Source organism: Thermobia domestica, chromosome 4, assembly GCF_964235325.1.
Source record: "Thermobia domestica chromosome 4, izTheDome1.hap1.1, whole genome shotgun sequence".
NCBI classification, from domain to species: domain Eukaryota; kingdom Metazoa; phylum Arthropoda; class Insecta; order Zygentoma; family Lepismatidae; genus Thermobia; species Thermobia domestica.
Window position 1 is genome coordinate 264,339,542 of NC_137457.1, and position 23,014 is coordinate 264,362,555.

The following is a 23,014-nucleotide window of genomic DNA, read 5'->3' on the forward strand; positions in this document are numbered from 1 at the left end:
GAGGTGAACGCTCTACCACTGAGCCACCGCGGCCCACAAAACAGCATGTAAAGTCACAATACGCTGATTATTTTTATTTATTTATTTATTTATTTCTAAGGCGAATGATGGAGTAAATTGATATTGTTTGTGCCAATTAGAATGGAATTGATATCGCTCGGAAATTATATTAATTTTTATAACATAATGTTCTTCCATTGCTTTTTTGATATCCTCATAAGATTTACTCGCTGGAGACTCAAGTCAACAAATATTACATAACTCTTCATGAACAGCTGTTCCCATGATCATAAACAAGGTTGAAAGTTGCCTCTCTTCCGTGATTTGTTCTGCAATGCACATGTGTTCAAATCTTTCTAGATAAGATTGTAATCTGTCCATATTCGACTGCGCCAATGTTAGATGTTTCAAGTAGAACGTGTAAACTGTAACTGTGCTACAATTATTGTTAACTTATATTCACAACTGAGTACCTCAGCATTCATAAGAGTACGTTCCTTCGCTCTGAGTTAGGCTTAAGCATCTGTACAAAACCAAACATAAACACGCTATTTACTCAAGAGATGTTCATTGCTCAGTACTGTCATATTCCACAATAGAGTTTTTGTTACTTAATCGTGCTCCAACTAATTCTCATATAATCGCATTAACATAGTGAGATAAAGAGATTCTACTACATGAGAGAACATAAGAGATTCCTTGAGTCCTAACCCATTTTGATCTGATTGCAATCCAACATGATTTGTTTGCACAAAATGTACGTAGCAACACATATTCAATATGTAGGCATATGCCATAATTCCGTAACATTACGTGTCCGTAGCCTTGTAGCCTCACTCCCAACATTTTCAATATCATTTGTTTCATCAGCTGAAGCTCACGAACATTTTCTATGTAATATTTTATGTGAAAGTGGTATTTACTTTGCGAACAATAGCAACTCTGGCACCCCGCGGAATTTGGAATTTGTGATTACCGAACTTATAAGTATGGGGTATGGAATGGAGTCACGTTACCGTACAGTTCCTGGCCTCCATGAAAATTAGACTACATAGAAGCACAAGACTCCATAGAATAAAAAGTAGAAACTGGATACAGTTAGCTAAGGATAGAAGTCAGTGGATAGCTTTTATGAGCGCGGCATTGAACTTCCGGGTTCCATAGGCCATAGAGTTAGTTAGTTAGTTAGAAGCACACCACTGCTTCCACTTGAAAATAAAATATAAAACATCATAATTACATCGAAAGTTATGTTTATATAACGAATTAGCCAGATGGGAGTGTGGAACATTTAGAGAACGAAAATGAAATGAAATATTTGAGTTTTACGTCCCATGGGTATGCCGTGTGCCCTAATGGAGACGGTAATGAGGAGAAATGAATGATGTGGTAAAATGAAGAAAGTGAGAGGAAACGCGAGAAAACCGAGAAAACCGACGCACACGGTGTTTATCCACCACAAAGCCTACTTGGCGCGAGCGGGGATTGAATAGGGACCCCATGCGCCAGTGGTAAACGTTCTGCCACTGAGCCACCGCGGCCCCTGGCCATATTTAGATTTTCAGAATACGTTAACCATGGCTGGTGTAAAAGTAACATAATGAAAAAATCCATGAGACTATATTTCATTATGAGATTCATCTTAATTTGCGTGTGATTATCGTAGAGCATCAATTTTTAATTTAACAAGATTTGTTTCTATCGGTTTTGTCGAAAATTACGCACGAGGATTTAGTTTAGCTCAGATGTATTGATTGGTGTATACAGGGTGTTCATTTATTATGGAGCCAAAATCCACTAGTGAAATCCTCATACCTAAACAATAAAATAGTCCATATGAATATAGGGTGGAAAACACGTTGTTTCAAAGTTAGGAGATGCCGAAATCGAGAAAATTGTAATTTTCAGGTTACGCAGCTGAAAAACTATAAGAAATATCAAAGGCGGTTAAAGAAATATTAGAAAAACTAGTACACTGTCTATCTAAATAACCATGTTTCAGAGTTAGGACGTATCGACGCAACGGATTTTGTAGAGGGAGCTGCGGTGCCGCTCTTCCAACTCTCTCTCCAAAGTCATGTGCGCCGGTACAACCCAACTCTGGAGCATAGGTATTTAGAGAGAGTGTAGTAGTTTCTGTATAGTTCTTTAACCGCATTTAATATCTATCATAGTTTACGAGCTAGATAGCTTCAAAGTTACAATTTTCTAGATTTCGGCATCTCCTAACTTTGAAACAAAGCGTTTTTCACCCTATGTTCATATAGCCTTTTTTATTGTTTAGGTGTGAGGATTTCACTAGTGGATTTTGGCTACATAATAAATGAACACCCTGTATATACAGTTGGACCTCGGTAACTCGAATTCCTTGATAACACGAATTTTTTCACATTCCCTTGAGCTCTTAATAACATTCGACGTTAAAATAACTTCTGTAAGCTGAATGTTTAAAAATTACATACATCCTCGATAAGCCGAATTTTAAAGATTTCATAATCATATTTAAAAACCTCGGTAACTTGAATTTTCATATCTGCAAACCTCTACGAATTGAAGTTTATCTCTATTAATCGAATTTGTCTTGATGCCACCTCGATAACTCGAATCTATTACTCTATGCTTTTACGTAATTGTCATTGTTGCTAGTCCTGTCATTGTTACTAATATGTACTGTAGACCTAATTGTGTTTTACTTATGCCTTGTATTTTATTTTTAGTAGTCATCTTATTTAATTTAAGAAACTTTCACAACTTCGAGTTATAGAGGTTGAAGGAATAAAACTTCGAGTTATAGAGGTTGAATGAATAAAACTTCGAGTTATAGAGGTTGAATGAATAAAACTTCGAGTTATAAAGGTTGAATGAATAAAACTTCGAGTTATAGAGGTTGAATGAATGAAACTTCGAGTTATAAAGGTTGAATGAATAAAACTTCGAGTTATAGAGGTTGAATGAATAAAACTTCGAGTTATAGAAGTTGAATGAATAAAACTTCGAGTTATAAAGGTTGAATGAATGAAACTTCGAGTTATAGAGGTTGAATGAATAAAGCTTCGAGTTATAGAGGTTGAATGAATAAAACTTCGAGTTATAGAGGTTGAATGAATAAAACTTCGAGTTATAGAGTCTGAATGAATAAAACTTCGAGTTATAGAGGTTGAATGAATAAAACTTCGAGTTATAGAGGTTGAATTAATAAAACTTAGTTATAGAGGTTATATAGTCATTTTTCATGAGAAATACGGAACCTCAGTATATCGAATTTTTATTGTGGCCAGCTTGATAATTCGAACCTTGATTACTCGAAACAGTCGATAATTCGAATTTTTATCTATTCCCTTCGGCTTCGAGTTATCGAGGTGCCACTGTATAATCTTTGAACATTTATCGTTATACTCAAAATAATATTGTAGAATCAATTATATAAAGATAGATATTTAAATTCAACGTGACTTTAGATACCGTGCATATACTTTATAAGATGTTAGAGAAAGTTTATACTTGCCAGCCAGAAAATTGTGACCACCTACCTAATCTAACATTTGGTCCACCTTTGGCTCGCAAGACAACAGCACTTCAGTTTGGCATGGGAGTAATGAGACCTTGGTAGGTGTCTGGAGTCATTGCGCACCACGTCTGTACACATAAATCACTTAATTTCTGTAAATTCCTCGAAGCGGGTTTATGATCTCGGATTTGACGTTCAATTACATCCCAAAAGTGTTCAATAGGGTTAAGCTCAGGCGACTTGTGAGTTTTTGCAGTAATTTAAATTCACCACTGTGCGCCTCGAACCACTGCAGCACAACGTTAGCCTTGTTATAAGGTGCGTTGTCCTGCTGAAAGATGCCTTCTAGCTGGAATATGGTCGATATGAATGGGTATACGTGATCTGCAATAACCTACCGATAGTTAGGACCTGTATATTGCCTACCACAAGCACTACATGGCCCATGGATGACTGGATGGATGAAGGTTCCCAAAATCATAATGAAGCCACCAGCGGTCTGTCGGCATCTTACTGTGTACATCTCGAGTAGCTTTTTCCCTGGAATATGATAGATTCTCATCCTTACATTGATATGATGAAGGCAGTATTGTGATTCATCGAACTGTGCAAACGTTGTGCCATTGCTCTGCGATCCAATGACGATAAGAACGTCCTATTCCACTTCTTATCGATAATTACGTGCTGTCAACATTAGTACACGTGTGTGATGTCGGCTGCGAAGTCCCATATCTACCAGTGTGCGGTGAACTGTGTTCTGCGACACACGCATGTTTTATCCACTGTTAAAGTCGACGACGTCCGACATGTTTAATAAGGCATGGCCGCTCCATGCCTTGTGGTGTGGTGCTGGTTTCAGTCTTTTCCCCACCTTAGAAGACACTAACTTTGACAGCTCGGGAAGACCCAAGAAGTCAGATTGTTTTCGAGATTCTCGTTCCCACCCTTTGACCATCACAATCTGGCCCCTGTCTGATATATTGCCGGCCTGGCATGTTCTACGCACAAACATCACACTTGCTAATCGGGTAAGATTCCTGTAACCGTTTGGAGAGCGATTTTGCCGTGCCTCTTACGTCAGCCCAATGACTTCGTTTAAATGGGTGGTCAAAATATTCTGGCTAGTCTGTGTATAATTGTGTGTAATTATCTCCTTTACATGTAATGACGCTTACATTATATATATATATAATTTCTAACGCATTGCATTAGTCACTTCCTTTGATATTAGTATAAATATGTTTCTTTGGTAATACTCTTTGTTTATGAAATACTAATTTTACTCTAAACATTAACGCTCAGATTCTTCAACTGTAGCGTTATTTATTTATTTAGACTAATGTCTGACCAAGACTTTCTTCTTTTCCACCTTTTGTTTAAAGTAAAAACTTTTACTCTGTTACTGTAAATGGTTAAGGCTGTTTCTTGAGTTTATAAACTAATAATAAATAAATAATGCATTTTGCTCATTGCATAGTAATTAACAATGACATGCGTGCTTGGTAACATCTCTTTGTTGATCACCACAAAACTACAAGCATTATATACGCCACAAACAACCATGGGAAAGTGGAATGTTAAAGCAGGTTAGGCGTTCGCCAAAGACGGGTCGCAAAGCCGTTGGTCCAAAGAAAAAATCTGTCGTTAGTTCTGGCCGGACACGCATTTTCTACCCTCTGCTCCGACTTTTGTTAGGATGCTGCACTAGTCGCCAACGTACCGAATTTGATACCGTGTCGACGGTTCCCTCCACACAATCTAGCTGGGATCTTCCCTCCTTTACACACTCCATGATTCCTGTCTGCTGGAGCCGTCCATCTTCCAAGATCGCTCTACCTTCGAGTTCGAATGCGTCCTCTCAGGCCGCTACAACCACATGGACTGTGTCCAATTGCAACAAAGTAGCTGACCAAGGAGATCAGGAAAAGTTAGCATGTAAGTGACTTTCTGCATATATTTGGTAGATAGATTCCATCCAGTATGCTCCAATTAGCATACATGTATCCTTCTACTTCTGTGTGTATTCATAGGCACCGATTTTGGGGGGTGGCAAGACACTTTTGTCCCCCCCAATATTTAAAGGTGGGGTCCTCACCCCTCCAATATAATCCAGTCGAGGAAGAATTAACAAAAAGAGCAAGAATTTCTGTCATAAGCTTCGTCGTGCCTTTAATTAAATATTAGGAACAGCCTTTTTTTTCAATAGAAAACGCCGTTTTCAAAACTGTGTTTAATAGGGCACTGAAGCTTCAACCAACACCCTGGCAGCACTGATATGACAAAATGAAGATCAATATGATGCGTAAAGTTGCAGTGAAGTTCCCAAATTTTGAACTTGAATTTGTTTTATTGGCTTTAGGCAAAGTTGACTTAGGTTGTGAATTTCGCAGCGGAGATGCGGACCCAGAACTTGGGTAGGGGGGGGGAAGAAGAGGGGCTGAATATGATTATGTTCATTGTTTTCCCCCCCCCCCCAATATTTTTTTCAAGTCGGCGCCTATGTGTGTATTCATTTTTTTGAAACATTAGTTGATAATGGGGTTTCCGATGATGAAAAAACATTGTCCCTCATTGAATTTAGCAAGTTGTGTTAATAGGTATGCATTATATTTATTTGAACTTTAACAGTTTTGTTCATGTATTTTCCCCTAATTCTTGTTCTAGGTATCAAATAGTGATTCTTTCGTACCTAAAATTTGAGTAAGTCTATATACCAACTTTGATGGTAAATAATTCGAGAACTAACACGGACAGTAAGTCAATTTAGCACGAAGGTATTCAAACTATCTAATTAGTGCATTCGATAGAGTTCATAGAGTTGTATAACATAATATAAAAGAAAAACACCCATCTTTATTTGGTTTTGGAGGGGGATTCCAGAGGCGGATCTAACCCCGGACCGGGGATCTAGGCCTCCCTGTTTTTTGAGTGACAATAATAATTAAAACTGTTTCTTACGTGTTTTCGAAAGTTCACAGTAAACTCATGATATACCTATCAAAGTCTAGGTCCTGGTTGCTACCCCCAAGTTTTCATCTTCTAGACCCGTCTCTGGGGATTCAAGCTTACAAATTTATATCATTTCAGTTTCCGTCAAATGGGGCTACTTAGATACGAAAAAAGCACATGTTCTTAAATATTTTCTAAACAACATACTGTAAGCCCAGTGTTATAATTTTAAAACCATGGCAAAGAAGAGTACCATCGCTCTGTATGACAACATTGTTGTCAGATAATGTCTTCAGCTAGGGGGAAAAAAATGAAATACGGGCGTTCAAAGTAGCCCCATAAATGGGGCTACTTTGAACATAATGTTAATTGTTGTTATAAAATTCTGCCTATGACCTCTGTGGTATTATTTGATATTGAGTTGAAAAGAAGCGAGTTTTATGAACATTTTGGTATATATTACATAGTTGTGCGATTTTCCTAACAGGCTACAGAAAAATTTTTAAAATGTATTTACCCAATATTTCTTAAAGGTTGATGTCCATGGTATCACTATTGCAAATTTAATATTTAAAACTTTAGAAGTTCTCTCTTGTAGTAAGGGGTCCATATGTTCATATGAATCCAACAGAGAAGTTTTTAAACAAACGGATATATATATATATATATATATATATATATATATATATATATATATATATATATATATATATATATATATATATATATATATATATATATATATTTGGTCTAGGAATTAATTCGTGCGGTTGGTACGCACACATTGAAGCTGTAGTACAAACACAAAATACATAAATACCTTAAGAAAAATATTGTCCATCGCTAGCCACCACCTTCGCCCATCTGTCAGGCAATGTACGGATTCCGTGGCGAAAGAAGTCCTCATCCTTGGAAGCGATCCAGTCAGAGACCCATGTTTCGATATCTTCTGAAGAAGTAAACCGCTGTCCAATCAAATCGTTGTTCATGCAATCGAACAAGTAGTAGTCCGAAGGAGCAACGTCTGGTGAATACGGCGGGTGGGGTAAAACTTCCCATCCGACATTTTCTAAATAGGTTTTGACCGGTTTTGCGACATGTGGGCGAGCGTTATCATGTTGAACAATAAGTTTATCATGTCTGTTCTCCCATTCTGGTCGTGTTCTGGCCAGAGCTTGCTTCAAACGCATTAATTGTCGTCGATAACGTTCTCCATTCATAGTTTCACCCGGTTGCAGCAGCTCATAGTACACCACACCTTTCATATCCCACCATATGCACAGCATAACCTTTGCACAGTGAATATCTCGTTTTGGTTGTGATGGACCTGGTTCACCTGGTTTCACTCAGGCCTTTTTTCGTTTAGGATTCTCGTAATGGATCCACTTCTCATCACCCGTAATAATTCGATGCAGAAACCCCTTTCTGCTCTGTCGTTGAAGCAGCAATTCGCAAATGGTTTTTCGTCTTTCAACGTCTCTGTCTTTCAATTCATGTGGAACCCAATGTGACATCTTTTGAATCATTCCCATGGCTTTCAAGCGTTTGGAGACTGTTGTTTGATCAACGCCTAATGCTGCTGCAAGTTGTTCCTGCGTTTGACACGAATCCTGCTCGAGCAATGCTGTCAATTCTTCGTCTTGAAATTTTTTTGGCTGTCCAGCTCGCTCTTGGTCTGCCAAGCCGAAATCACCACTTCTAAACCGTGCAAACCACTTCTGACACGTTCGCTCAGCTAGAGCATGGTCACCATACACTTCCACCAAAATACGATGACTTTCAGTCGCACTTTTCTGCATGTTAAAGTAATGCAGCAGGACACCCCGCAAAAACACTTTATCAGGCACAAATTGCGCCATGTTCACTTAACTACAAACTGGTGTTGTTGACGCTTTTATCCACTGCCCTATACTACGAACTATACGCGATGACAGGGGTTTGCAACACATGTGTGGATACACGGAACTGTGGGACGCTCCGTTCGTTGCGCCATCTCTTGTCCACCCGCACGAATTAATTCCTAGACCATATATATATATATCAGTAGCGGCTCGATACCATAATCTGAGGTAGTTCTGCACAGTGTGTTTTTTGTATATTAAATTTCCCGTTTGCAGTAATTAATTATAAAATCTACACGAACCGCATATCTTTTAGCACTCTAATCGTTATACGTAAATGACAATTATAATTGAAATTAACAAATATATATACAACTTTACTGTATCGCAACCAAAACCCTATTGTTTTGCTTATTGGGTGTCAGTGGCGTATTTAGGATTTTGCTCCGGGAGGAGCTATGCACAGCATATGAATAAGCACTTAATTTTTCCTTTGGGATGCCTACAAGTTTAAATGAATTTCGGGGGATCTTGAGTCTTATAGCTCCTCTCTAAATACGCCACCGTTGCGTGTAACAAACTTTAAAAATACCATACCCATATCGTAAGAAACACTGTTTTCAGATATCAACAATTTCGGATTCATGTAATATCTACAGGTAGAAATTGTATTAATACTGCTGAATTATAAATATTTTATCGTTTGTAAATAGTCTATCCGACGTGTCTTCTGCTGTACAAAATGTCCTATTACTCTATCATTAAAGTTCGGCATGATGGATATGAAATCACGCTCGATTGATAAGGCAGCCAAAGCATTGATTCTTTCCTGACATATTGTGCTTCTCGAAAATGTTTTAACTATTTTAAAATTAGAGAAGTAACGTTCTGCTTCAGCTATTGTCGTTGGGGTAATTCAAGAATTTCCAAAAGGTTTACGGTTTCCTTAAAATTGTCACACAAATTGTGTTTGTTCAGAAAATTTGCACAAACTTGAACATGGAATGCTATTACTTTCAAAGCGCACAGCAATTACACTGAACAGTGAACACCGTTATCAAAAACAAGAGAAGGGAGCCTCATGTACATCACGTCGTGTGTCTTCGGCTTCTTCGGAAGTATTCGTGAGTTCTGAGCTGGTGGGAGTGCAGCTCTAGTAAATCCTATCTAAGAGACAAGGAAAACGTAATACAGTGCGGCTGGTGAAGATTTTGGTTTCAATGCTAAAGCATAGGGCAATCCGTGCCCAGCTCTTGCAATATTATTAAGCTGCAGAAGGTGTTTCCAGTAATACTACGATATGTAGCATATCCAGCAGTACAATTTCAGGACACCGTTAGACCAAATATCATCATTACATGTTATTACCTTAATTAAATTAAACACAATTCAAGTCAATTGAAAATACATTTATGCCACTAAAATAGCTGGTAGTTCTGCAGCTCTGCAGCACTTATAGGCAAGCCGCCCCTGATATATATATATATATATATATATATATATATATATATATATATATCGTACTGGTAGTACGATGAAGAAGCACTATTTACATTATATAGGATGGTAAGAAACTATTTGTATATAGTTGGAACATGCTTGACCTTTTGGCAAATTGAGACCTTCAAAAGAGATGCAACCAAACTTAAGAAGCCCTCGATTAGTAAGAATGGGCTCTGGTAGCATCTGAACAATGTCTTCTGTACAAACCACATCGCTGTCTACATTTTCGGGTCAAGTTAATGTCATACTGGTACCAGTTTTATTAATGCGTATAAACTTTACTTTCCACTCGCAGCTCTCTTTTTCTATGACTTGCCCAACATAATGCCGTTACCTTTCTTTAGAATATACCGTACCATTATCCACGAACTGATTTTTAGACCCACCAAAATCAGCTGTTCATAGTAGCCCCATTTGTTATCTAAAACGACATGTGTTCTTCAAAAATTCATCAAAATTTGAATATAGGTTAGACAACAATAGAGCCTATTAGAATCGGTAGATAATGGATGAGATTTTATCAGTAATACTGATTTAGTCAGTTAATGCTTTAAACCCGAGTTCCAGAGACACAAATTTCTGGTAGACGAAAAAATAATAAATAAAAAAACACTTCATATTTAATTTTTCCTCATATATGATTTTTAGTAAAACTTACAGATTTGTTATGGTTGAATTCAGAATACTTCTAACTACCACTTGCAATATTCAAATGAGCCACAAATGACTTTTCAGGATATAAAAATTTTGATTGAAACATCTTCCCAGTTTTGTTCAAAGAAGCCCCCATGTTCATAGTAGCCCCATTTGACTTTTTTTTTTTGGTACATTTCTGAACAAACATCTTATGGAAGGGGAAGGAGGGTTAAACCCGTAAACTCCTTCCACTTTGTGAACGTTACTATTCATATATATATTTTTCAATTCTCAGTCACAGATTCAAAAAGATAAAATATCTTATATTGAATAATAAAAGTTTGTATTTTGAAATTTTATAATGACTTGATTGGTAATAGAATTAAATAATTCCAATTAAATGTTCGTAGCCAAACTCCCTCTATAAAAATTGTTGCATGAGTACCTTAGGATTCTGAAACATGTATTTTTGGATAGCGCAGATATTAGTTCCTAAGTGAAGTCTTGACCCGAGTACAGTGGTTCCCATAGTTTTGGAGCTATAGACCTTTAAAGTTATTTTTTTTTTTCAAGTTTTTAGCAGCCTACGTAAAAACTCCGAAAGGAAGCATTTGTGCACCCAGGTTGGTCTATACTTTTTGTCTTATCTTGGTGTCAGGAATCACTTCCCAAACGTTGTCGGTGTTGTTTTGAAACACCCTGTATGAGCAAATTTATATTTCAGCAACGTTGAGGTCATTTTTTCTCGTGATTACCAGGGACGGATATGTTTTTTAAAGAATAGGTCCATTGGATTCATTGCCCTCTAAGTAGAATGTAAAGGTCAATTAGGTATTTAACCAAGCATGGGTACTTTTTCATTGACATCAGCGTTAGTTCTTTACGTAATTCCATTTTTTATGGATTGAAAATGAGAGATTTTTAGCCTTTTTTTAAAATCCAGCTCGAATTTTAGCAGTAAGATTGACCCATATCTTAACTTAAATCGTGTAAAAGGAATAAATTTAGTCTTCTATCATCAGCCATCGGTTTTTTGAACATGTGAGCTTCCTATTTCACTCATCCGCGAGCAAACACAAACAGTTGAATGTTTTCTTTCTCGTTTGCCACGGAGAAGTTATTTTTTCACCATCAAGATTGCTGAAAAAATTGGAAGTCGATGTGGCGAATCCAAAAGAACTTCTTTATAAATGTTTAACGTAGCGTTTTTTCTCAATGTTATAAGGAGTTAAATTTAACTCTCTGTTAATCTTACTTTATTTTCCAGGGCTGCACCATCTGATAGGAACAGGTCAGTTTGCTCCTAGACTAACCATTCCAGTTCGCCATGCATTCTCCGAGCCAGACTTCCGCTCTCGACTCTCAATCAGAAGAAGAACACGATCCTTCGTTCTCGGAAGAAATATGCGATCCTCCCAGAATCGTATTGCTGGTAAATTTCTTTTAAATCAATCTTAATTGTGGCATAAAAGGAAAACTTCTCAATCCTTCATTCTGTGTATTACATTAATTCCTAATAGTAAACAATCATCGCTGTCTGACGCCAATATATGTCGCTAAAGTGCAGACAGTTTACCAATATAAAAAACTATTCTGAAGACTTAATTGCAGCTTAATAACTGTTTCGTTACGAGACGAGAAATAAGGTTTTTGTCATCTTTTTTCGTAAATTTTGTGAAAATCTCGTTTCATCTTGATTCTCGAGGAATTGTTTCTCATTTTATCTTGATATTCGACAACCTTTTCTCGTCTCGTTTTATAAATAAATTTTTGTATGAAATTTATGTCCTGATTTTTTTTTCTGATTACTTTCATCTAGAAAATATAGGAATCCTTTCGCGTCACGAGAAATCCTCGAAGGGTGTAATTTAACAACATTTAAACCACGTTAGTTATTGAAGAATATTATATAATGACTTGTATATCTTTAAACGTCGATAGATACTATTCATTGTCATTGTATAATAATTTTATCAATTTAAAAATGATTTATTTTTAGTTTGTCATTCCAGGGATTATGCCTTTTAGACTAAAGGAGACGGGTGTTTAATGAAAGTGAATGATGGTGATTTTTTTGTTTTCTTACCGGAAATCGAACCACGTAAACCAAAGGGAAAACGCGTTAGCCACTAGATCAGGGGGAGGGGCTAAAAGAGTGTTTGCTATCTAATACTTCAGTAAACTATCGTTGCGCACGAGGCTCGAAAAAATTCTTGTCTCATATCCAATTCATTAGGTGGATCACCACCCAGAAGTCAGTACATATTTTAGCTCGTTGCCTTAACTACTACACAATGAAACGTTACATATTATAAATATTGTACTATAAGATAGAGTAATGTTTCAGCTACAGCACAAGACACTGATTCATTTGATTGTGTCTCCTGATATCAAAAAATGCAACAAATAAAAGAAAATATTTGATTCGTTTTACAATGAGCTCTCAAGATGGCACTTGCTGTTAGATCGTGCTAGAAGTGCTCCGTTTTATGAAATATTTATTTGTATGTGTAAAGTATTGTAAAGTAACGATTTTCTCACGAAATAGATATATTGTTGGACCGTTTTTCGTGTTATGTTTCACATTTTATTTAAATATTAATTTACATTTAAGGAAATAGATTTTGAGAAGAAACTTGTGCAGAACACCACGCCATAATGCGTTGTTGCCAAATTTGTACGTTTACTGTAGTAGTCACAATAAGAAAATTCCTGGATTCTTGCGTTGCAGTTCGAGAAACGGAATTGCGTTAAGGGTCGAAAACTAATTTCTCTAGTAAGTTTCCAAGCAGAATTCGATGATTACTCAATTTATTATCTGGCATCAGTAAACACTCGACACTATCTGCCAACGCCACACTATTCAAGCGGCGTTTAGCATAGCACTGGGAACACCTAGTGATCCACCTTAATTTATTTATTATGTATTTAAAACAAGGAGAAAAATACACGATTTTTTTTTTTTACAAATTTATGTAGGTAACTGATTTTCCAATCTATATAGATGTCACGGTGCTCAGTGCTAGACCCTTACCTCTGGTGCGTGAGAAACCTCGTTCCATCCCCGGTCAAGTAAGTTTGAGGTAGATAACATCGCGTTCGTAGGTTTTTTCGGGGGTACTCCGTTTTAATCCATTGTAGAATTAATCTTTTGTATATTTTAATGTTCCTTTCTTCCTTAATTTGGACTGGGAGTCCATTATAAATCTTCGGAACTTTGTAATATGTTTGATAATAAGTTATAGATTTTCTGGTTCTAATTACTTCCAAGTGTCTGTGTGTTACATTTCTAGTTATGTATACTTGCTTATTTTCGCTTCACTCACCTCTGTTCTTTTTACCATACATTAATATATTTTGAGTTGAGTTGATTTTGAGTTTTACGTCTCGTTCAGCAGCGATGCTATATACACATGAGACGTGGACCTACTGATTAACGTGGAATCCGAACCACGTGAGCTTCCACCGAGAATCGAACCCGAGTCTCCCACGCCAACGGTGCTTACGCTAACCGCTTAGCCACGAAGGGGCTCATTAATATATTTTGTATATACAATTTTGAAAGTGGTAACACTGAAAATTCTTCGTAGAGTGTATCTAGTCCACTACTATATCATTTTTTTAAAACACATTCTCACAATATTATTTTGCTTTATCATCAACGGTTTTAAATCAGTAGCGTAAGCTGCTCCTCATATTAATATACCATATGTAAATGAAATGAAATAAAAAAAATCAGTTTAACATCCCGCGATTATGCCCTTTAGGTAAGGAAAATGGGTGATTAATGCAAACGAGTGATGATGGAAAAACTAGTTGAATGAGAAAGTGGGAGTACTCCGAGAAAACCCATGGACACGATGATGTCGACCACAAATTTACTTGGCTGGAGATCGAACCAGTGGCCACACGGACTAGAAGTAAGGGTTCTACCACTAAGCCACCTTGCCCCCCCCCATATCATATGTAAATATACTATGTATAAGTGCATTTATATACTATACATAATATTTTTGTGCTTACAATGTTTCTTAACTGGACAAGTTTGTGTAAATAGTTTTCTTAAAACTGAAGTGATAATTATGATTAATAGGAGAAGTCCATTTCAAATGCTTATCAACAATTATACCGAAATAGTTTACATTATTTTCACTAACAAGAGAATCACAAGTACATTTTTCAATATTTTGACAATAATGTAATTTTAATGTCATGTTTCTTGATTGACCTATTAAAGTTGGGGAAAATGTTATATACCTGGGTTTGCAGTATTTAATGCTAACTCATGGTTATTAAGCCATTGTTTTACATTTTTCAATTCTGTTTCAGCATCTCTGCTAATGTTTTACCAGTACATATATGTGAAGTATCGTCGGCAAATGGTTGTGTATGTCCGTCTATTTTTAAATTACATGAATCACTTATATAGATTAGAAATAATATTGACCACAATGCAATTCTTTGTGGAACACTTTACATATGTAAAATTAATTTGTGAGTCACCTATTTCTACAGCCTCTTTTCTATCTTTTAGATAACTCTAGTTACTAGGATAGCAATATACCCCTTATTCCACAACTTTCAAGACTCGTGTGATATTTTATCGAATGCTTCAGCTATATTTAGGAAAACTGCAATAACCTTCCCAACTTTGTCAACATTTTTACAAACAATTTCTGTTAAATTGCGTACCGCATCTGATGTATTTTTTTATCAGTTTGAACGCTATATTGATTAGGTGAAACGAATTGGTTTTGTTCAAGAAACGTAACGAGTCTTTTTTTCTTGGTACACTTTAACAATTACTGAGAATTGAGTTTAGAGTAATTACTGAAAATGGAGTTTAGAGCAATTACTGAGAATTGATATTGACCTATAGTCGTTAGGACCAGTCTTTGGCCTCTTTTTGTCTATTGGTTTTATTACAGCAAGCTTAACTCATCAGGAAATACACCTGTTTCTAACATGTAAGTTTAGGTTAAATGTATGCTGCAAAGCTTTCAGTATAGTAAATTTTGCGTATGTTTCAATAGCTGATAGCCCATCTATACCTCCGTTTTTGGTGCAAATTCATTTATGAGAGGCTCAATTTCTTGTTCAGTAATTGGAGTAATAAAAATACAGAAATAACAATTTTGGTACTTAAAATAAAATAAAAATCTTATTTTATCCGTAAAATCTGTTAAATATTCTTTACCAATACTGAAAAAAAAATATTAAGAGCTTCAACTATTAAAAGAGAATCTTGTTTAAACGTTACCAAATCTTTTTTGTTCTTAATTAATTTATTTCTACATATTTCTTGTTGATTTTATCTATAATGTCGTTTATTACTTTCCATAATTTCCGAATATTGTTTTACACAATGAAATTCGTATCCTATAGTAATCGTTTTTAACTTCTTTTATTGATAGTATAAGTTTATTTCTATACTTTCTTTGGACTTTCTCAAGTTCTAGTAATAGGATTTTTTTATTACTAAAAGACTTAATCTATCTCTTTCTCGTATAGAGTTTACTAACCCTTTAGTTTTCCATTTTCAACGAACTTAACAAGTTTGTTACTGAATCCCCTATGTCTGTATGTGTGTGTGTGTGTGTGGCTGTCTGTCCGCTATTTGCGATTTTTTTTTTTAAATTTTGAGCCCTGCATTTGATAGAGCATCAAATGCTATCTGAGAAAGTAATAGAATTTTTCGCGTCACTCTTACCGTTCCCGAGATATTGGCCAAAAAATGGCCAATTTCCGGAAATTTAAGGAGCTATATCTCGGGAACCGTAGATTATAGAGAGATGATATTGGTGTTAATCTATACCTAAGAGGATGGTGAACATTTTGGTATCAATATTAACTGGTGGTCACTTGCCAACTGACCACTGGTCAAACCAGTAGCTAGTTGGACAATGGTCATTGGTTACTATTTGGTACCAAAATGTTCATCGTCCTCTTAGGCATAGATTAACACAATATCATCTCTCTATGGCTTACCGTTCCCGAGATATTGTCCAAAAAATTGTTCTTATTTTGGGAGATTCAAGCAGTCATATCTCGGGAACCATAAGTCATAGAGAGATCATATTGGTGTTTATCAATACCTAAGAGGATGGTGAACATTTTGGTACCATGGAGTAACCGGTAGCCAGTGGCCAACTGGTCACCGTTCCCCAGATATTGGCTAAAATTCGAATTCGAATTTCTGGAGATTTAAGGACCTATATCTCAGGAACCGTAAGTCATAGAGAGATGATATTTTGTGAATTTTTGCGAACAAGAGAAGAAGGTGCGGATAAAAAGATTTACTTTTACATGTAGGAACAATCACAGTAGTTATCCTTCCCGCTCCCTCTCTCCATTCTTTTTAAGTTCGTTCTGGCAATGCTCTTGGAGTATTGTCAACTGGTTTTATTTTGCGATAATAACTATTTTTTAATGTTAACAAAAGAATTACTTATACAGTTTTTCATTATTTCCAATACAAACTTTCTGTATTGTTTAAATGTAAGCACATTCCAGTGGTGCCAGCAAGTTCCAATTCCATTACCTTGCCAATGTCAACGTGCTCACTTACAAGTATCGTAGCCTCATCTGCAACGTGTCAAAGACCTATTCATGTAATAACAATGTTATGCAGTTATATTAATTTCTGTCTTTAACCTATGACTTTTGCTTTTACATACTAGAATAGTTCATGTAATAGGCTAAATAATAATAACATTAATTTTTCGACCATTAATTTCAGAGTTTTCCCTAAGAACATGAAAAGATACATTGGAGAAAGCCAAAAAGTGATTTGAAGTAAAACAGAAAAAGTTATCCGGAGAACAGATTTTGACAGTAAGGGCACCAGCAAATCATAAATTAACGCTTTCCATTTATGTGCGTACTTCATCTCTGAAATTTTCAACCAGCAGAATGGGAGTTGCCGTCTGAAATACTTATATTTAACTACTTCACGACAAGAGAAAAGATGTAATTATGTTTTTACTTCAATAACAATTGCAAATATAATTTGCTGTTTTTAATATGAAACTTTTGCTGAATTAAATTTTGACAATAATACTCGTATATAGCAATGAAGCGTCAATTCTTCGCATAATAATAGATAAGACTAATAGATAGTACATGGTTAAACCAGTGGCGTAAGTAGTAGGGTTAACATAACTTTCTACCTTCCTTAGTACAGTGATATCGAAAGTGTTTATATGTAGTATGTTCCATTTGTGTTCTTGATGTTTTTTTTTAAAATAATTTATCACTCTCCCTCCTCCACACGCAAACACACACAGATGTACAGTCGTCTCCAGAAGATATATCTTTAACACATGATTTATCTCTATCCTTATATATAAGATTTCAGCAAGTTAGATATATACTACAAGGTGGAGCAGAAGAAACACATGTTTTTTTCTTAAACCGCATCGGCGACAAGTAGGGGTATTGATTTTGAGTAACCGTTCGCTGACAGCTCAGACAATGAAGTTTCAGTCGCTGTGAAGCGCTGGAGAGTCGAACATTGTGTGTTCGCGGTCGAGCAGTTCTTTAGAAACAGTGATTATGTGGTCACGGTTCAACGTCTTTTCCGTCGAAAGTTAAATGTCGAACGTCGAGGTAGAGTCCCAGATCCAAACACTATACTTCGATGGGTTGCAGCGTTCAAAAATACTGGATCTGTGATGAAAAAGCAATTTTGAAATCATCATGTATGATGCAATGAAGCGAATGATGTGACATACCCAGCGATATAGCCTGTTGCCTAGCGGATCCATTCGGACTAGCAAGAGTTGTCCTTTCCACTCTGTCTACGTTTTCCGGAGTTCGAACTGAACGGGGAAGACCAGGTGGGTTTCTTTTTTATTGTTTCTAAAGAACTGCTCGACCGCGAACACATGATACTCTACGCTGCAACGCCCCAACTCTTCATAGCGAATGAAACTGCATTGTCTGAGCTGTCTGTCGACGGTTGCTCAAAATCAATACCCCTACTCGTCACCGAGTACTAGCGGTATAAAAAAGCATGCGTTTCCTCTGTTCCACCCTGTATATTCTTCGTACTCCTTTCTCGTTAGCAAATACATCAAATTTTTCCATCGGTGGGCGCGAATAGTTAACATTAAGAAGGAAAGTGGACGTTTAAGTCTTCAAATAATAGGCCTATTACTGAGATAGTGTTTAACCGAACTGTTAACGCGTGTGACTTCAGTGTCCATACTCTCTGGTTTTACTCGCAGCGGATCACTAAATTACCTGGTTTTGAGGTAATTGGAGAGTACCTGAATTAAATGATCTTGGATTAAGTAATTATCTGAACTGAGATCCAAACTACTACTCAGGGTTATATCATAGGCAAGTACTGCACACAGAGAATCGAACCCACACCAGCTAGCCACTCGACCACGATGTGGCGCAAGTAGGTGGCATTTGATCCCAACATGGCGTCCGTGGGATAATCCAAACAATTTATACAGAATTTTTAAAGGTATATAGTACGTACTTTAGCAACATATGTACAAATCTGGAGCGGCTACACATACAAATGTACCTTTTCTGGTAAATAGTCAACCATACAGATGTTGATGCTGGATGTATGCCTCTTACGCTCATTCTAGATTTTGATTAGCGGAGACGCGGCAATAGTCCTAAAATTCACAAGTCTTAAACAGTATACAATTTCACATGCACTAGTTCCAAAATGCATACGTCCTAGAAATAATCTAGGTGCAGAAGTCCTACAGTATATGTCATAACTGCAGAAAACCTAAATTTAGTACTTATGGACTTTAGAACTTATGAACGTTACTTTGACTAGCTAGTTGTTGAAAGCTTCGTACTTTCAGCGGAGATTTAACAGGTAATAAATCACAATTAGTTTTATTTAGTCCAAGGTTCAATTCCTGATATCGTATTTAATCCCGGTTTCTGTATACGTATAAGAAGCAAGGGCGCAAGTCAGCAACGGCGCCGATTTCTCTGTAAATTTGGGGGGGCATCCAGATGCAGAAGAGATATATGAGGATTTTAAGACAGATTGCATTCAAATTATATCAAATATTGTATATTCATAAATACAATGTGAGGGGGCCCACATGAGCTTTGGGGGACTCGGTCCCCCAGGATCGGCGCCCTTGCAAGTCAGTAACTTTCAGCACTTTAAGACGATTGCAAACACATCTGTACATTTTCATTTCAATACCTTTTGACGTTATATAAAAAACAAAATAAAATTGTGAGGTGTGGCTTCCCACGGTTATGGTATTTGGAAAGTAATGAACAAAAGAAATTACATGATAATGACACATTATGCAATAAATTAAACGGGTCAAAACTGGAGAACTGCGTAAGAAGACCCTGGTATATGGTCCTTGTTCACTACAATACTCACATCGCATGAAGAATTCACACATCAAAAACGAGCACTTTATCGCAGCCGCCATGGTGACCTTCTGTCCTTTTCTTAATTGTTGCTATTGTATTTTGACTATTTACGTAAATTTTCACTCTGCTTGAAAAAAATGAAATATTTCAGTTTTATATCTCGTGGTTATGCGCTGTAGGTTAAAAGAAACAGATAATTAATGAAAATGAATTATTATGAAATGAATTGATAGAATGAAAATGTAGGAGAAAACGGAAAAACTTGAGAAAACCCACCGACACAATGTTGTCCCTCCATACTTTAAAATGCTTGAGTTACACTGTAAGCTGTGGAACTTACTTTCATAGCTTTAACAAATCCTCTGCCATCCATAAAATAATTGAAATTTAGTAACCTGTCACGTTTTATTGTCTCTTGGTAACATGTAGATATAGCTACTCCATCTACATATGCTGATTTGCTCTCAACTTTACGTCACAGAATTTCAAAGAATCGTTGAGGAAATCTCTGGCACACCACTGAATAATTCTATTTTATTTTATTTATTTATTTATTTGGATAGGACAGATATTAACCCTTTTAAGATTTCCACTTTTTGAGGTAAATTTTAGACTTTCACCCCAACAGCTACTGCTTCCTCACTATTTATCGTAGGATCATGATTCATACCTCGTTTTTTTCACGATACAGCATGCTTTCCAACGGAACCACTCGCTTGTCTGTATTATACACCAGAAACAGGAAAATCGGGTAAAACCGGGAGATTTTTTTAAAAAATCGAAATTTTTGCGCCCCTCTGATCCGGGCCTGGATTCATGAAAGGATCTGAGTTTTTTTATAAAAAAAAGAATACGTTGCTATGTATATAATATGTGTGCAAAATTTTAATCTTGCATCTTGAAAACTAAGACACACATGTTTCTATGGCAGAAAGGAAATATTGTGTCACACTCAAGATTTCTTTAAAAGGGTGGTCCTCACCGAGACTTGGCTACTTAAGCCTTCCGAAACTTTCTATGTTTATTTCTTTTTTTTAAAAAAAAAATCAATATTTTGTTTCCGTTCTTTCTCCCTTCGACCATCATTTCATGACACAACTCTCAAGTTTGGAGATATCGGTAGTAGTGAAAGAATAGCCGAGGTGTTATAGGCACTAGGTTAAGAATCGTGGAGTCGTGGGTTCAAATCTACTGTAAGTCAATTTAACACTTTTAAATTTAATTTGTCTTGCAAGGTGTGTGATGACTTCTCTTTACTCAAAGTTCTCCAACTAGAGATGAGATGCAACAATCATGCACATGCTAACCTAGAGAAAAAGAGAGTAAAGATATCTCCAATTGAAATATTATCCGAAACATTCATCGATATTCATATTTTTTATGTTTTAATTCATTTTTATTTATTTTTCTTTACGAAATTAGAGTTCTCGATTACTTAGAATATAGCATGGAATAGTGAATGATATATTATTTGATTTGATTTATTGATTTATTATGGCGTATTACAAGAAAGAACTCTTTTGACATCGTATATGCTTCTAATAAATTATGCTTGTATTATTAATTAGGAATTAAATTACACAAACTCATGTTATATGCACACAAAATATTTCTATTTGTCATATTTGAAACATATTACCTGTTTTCTACTCATGCAATTGTTTCGCAAATTGAAGTGACACACACTGCATATTTTGTTTTTACTTTCTTAGATTGTCTTTCTTCTTTTTGTTATTCGTTTTTTCTTTTTTGTTTCATTTTTCGAACACTGGAAACTAGTAATATAACTTCAGAGAATATTCTTGATAGCTTTAATGTGTAAATGAATAATAATAATAATAATAATAATAATAATAATAATAATAATACATTTAAAAAAACTGCGATGGTTTTGCTGATAAAAATATTCTCGCGAAACAAAGATGGAAGTTAAAACACCTCGACCAGATGTTTTTTTTATAAAGTTTTACTAGGGATATTAAAACTGATAACTAACAAAAGTGAAGGTAACGTTGAAGCGAATAATGTAAAAGATTCATAGATTTTACAAAATAAAATAAAATAAAATGAATGTTTGACCAACATTGATTTTTCCTTGGTATGTCTAAGGTTAAATAAGATGTCTTTGTGACTTTCTCATGATATCAATCGCTCGGTAGATAGTAAACGGCTTATTCTACCTGATTTTTTTTTCGTCGCAGAGGCATATATATTTTTTTTTAATTTTTTGCTGTTTTCTACACTGACATGTTTCGAACAAACTATTGCACTTGTAGAGCGCTTTATGTAGTTCTCAACAGCAAACCTCAACAGTATTGTTGGTTGTCTAACGTTGCAGGATATGAAAAATGGAAGTGTGAATGCACTTTTGCTAGTGTACATACAAAATTACTTATCTTTGTTATTTCGTGTTCACGTAAAACAGGAAAATACTTAGATAATAGTTTCCTTCAGTGTCGAGAATGTGATATAAATATTATAAATTGCGATTAACATTAAATCAAATTCGGAAATTGCTACGCAGAATGCAAACTATAAAAACAGTAGCTCTCAAAGTAGGGTCCGCTGACCCCTGGGGGTCCACGGGATCTAGTTAGCGGGTCCGCGACGCGTAAAAATTGAAATGTATTGTAATAAAATAGAACTCACAGCCGTTATGCAAGAGGTATTTTTTTTTCAGAAACTGAAAAGAAAGCAATTAGAAGTCATACCTACGTTTGTGAATTTAAATGTTTTCCAACTTTACTAAATTTCTGTCCTGTGAGTACGAAGAGTTGTCTAAAACAGCATTGCAACATTTGATGCCTTTCGTTACCACTTACTTAACGTGAACAGACTTTTTCTGCTCTTTGCAGTATTAAGAGGGAGAAGGAGTGCGCCACAGCGGCCGGGATATTGGTGTTCAATTTAACATGGGATCTCAACCATTTTTTAGGCAAATCACGGTTTCATTTCGTCCTTTCGCAAAAATGTCGCAGTAGCGCACTAAATATGATGCATCTCATTTTAAAGGCGCAATTTGAACGCTGTGCGTGATATTTTCTTCTTATAAATACAGATAATTATAATCCAAATTTCCATAAGAAAATGATCAAAATCAGACGGAAAAGTCTTCTGTTTTTTTACAGTAAGGAAAAGAGCTAAAAACTCCGGACTTTTTTGAGAATGGAGTAGAATCTTTGTATTTGTGCGCTACTGTACTATT

At 35.9% G+C, this 23,014-nt stretch overlaps 1 protein-coding gene across 1 annotated transcript; it reads left to right on the plus strand.

The window, feature by feature from the left end:
* The first annotated feature begins 5,000 nt into the window (after positions 1 to 5,000).
* Positions 5,001 to 17,466, plus strand: LOC145683497 (uncharacterized). The gene is made up of 3 exons (XM_081754835.1): positions 5,001 to 5,443; positions 11,705 to 11,869; positions 17,177 to 17,466. The coding sequence occupies exons 1-3, from the start codon at positions 5,083 to 5,085 to the stop codon at positions 17,194 to 17,196; spliced, it is 546 nt and encodes a 181-aa protein (XP_081610961.1). The 5' UTR covers positions 5,001 to 5,082; the 3' UTR covers positions 17,197 to 17,466.
* Positions 17,467 to 23,014: the final 5,548 nt, after the last annotated feature.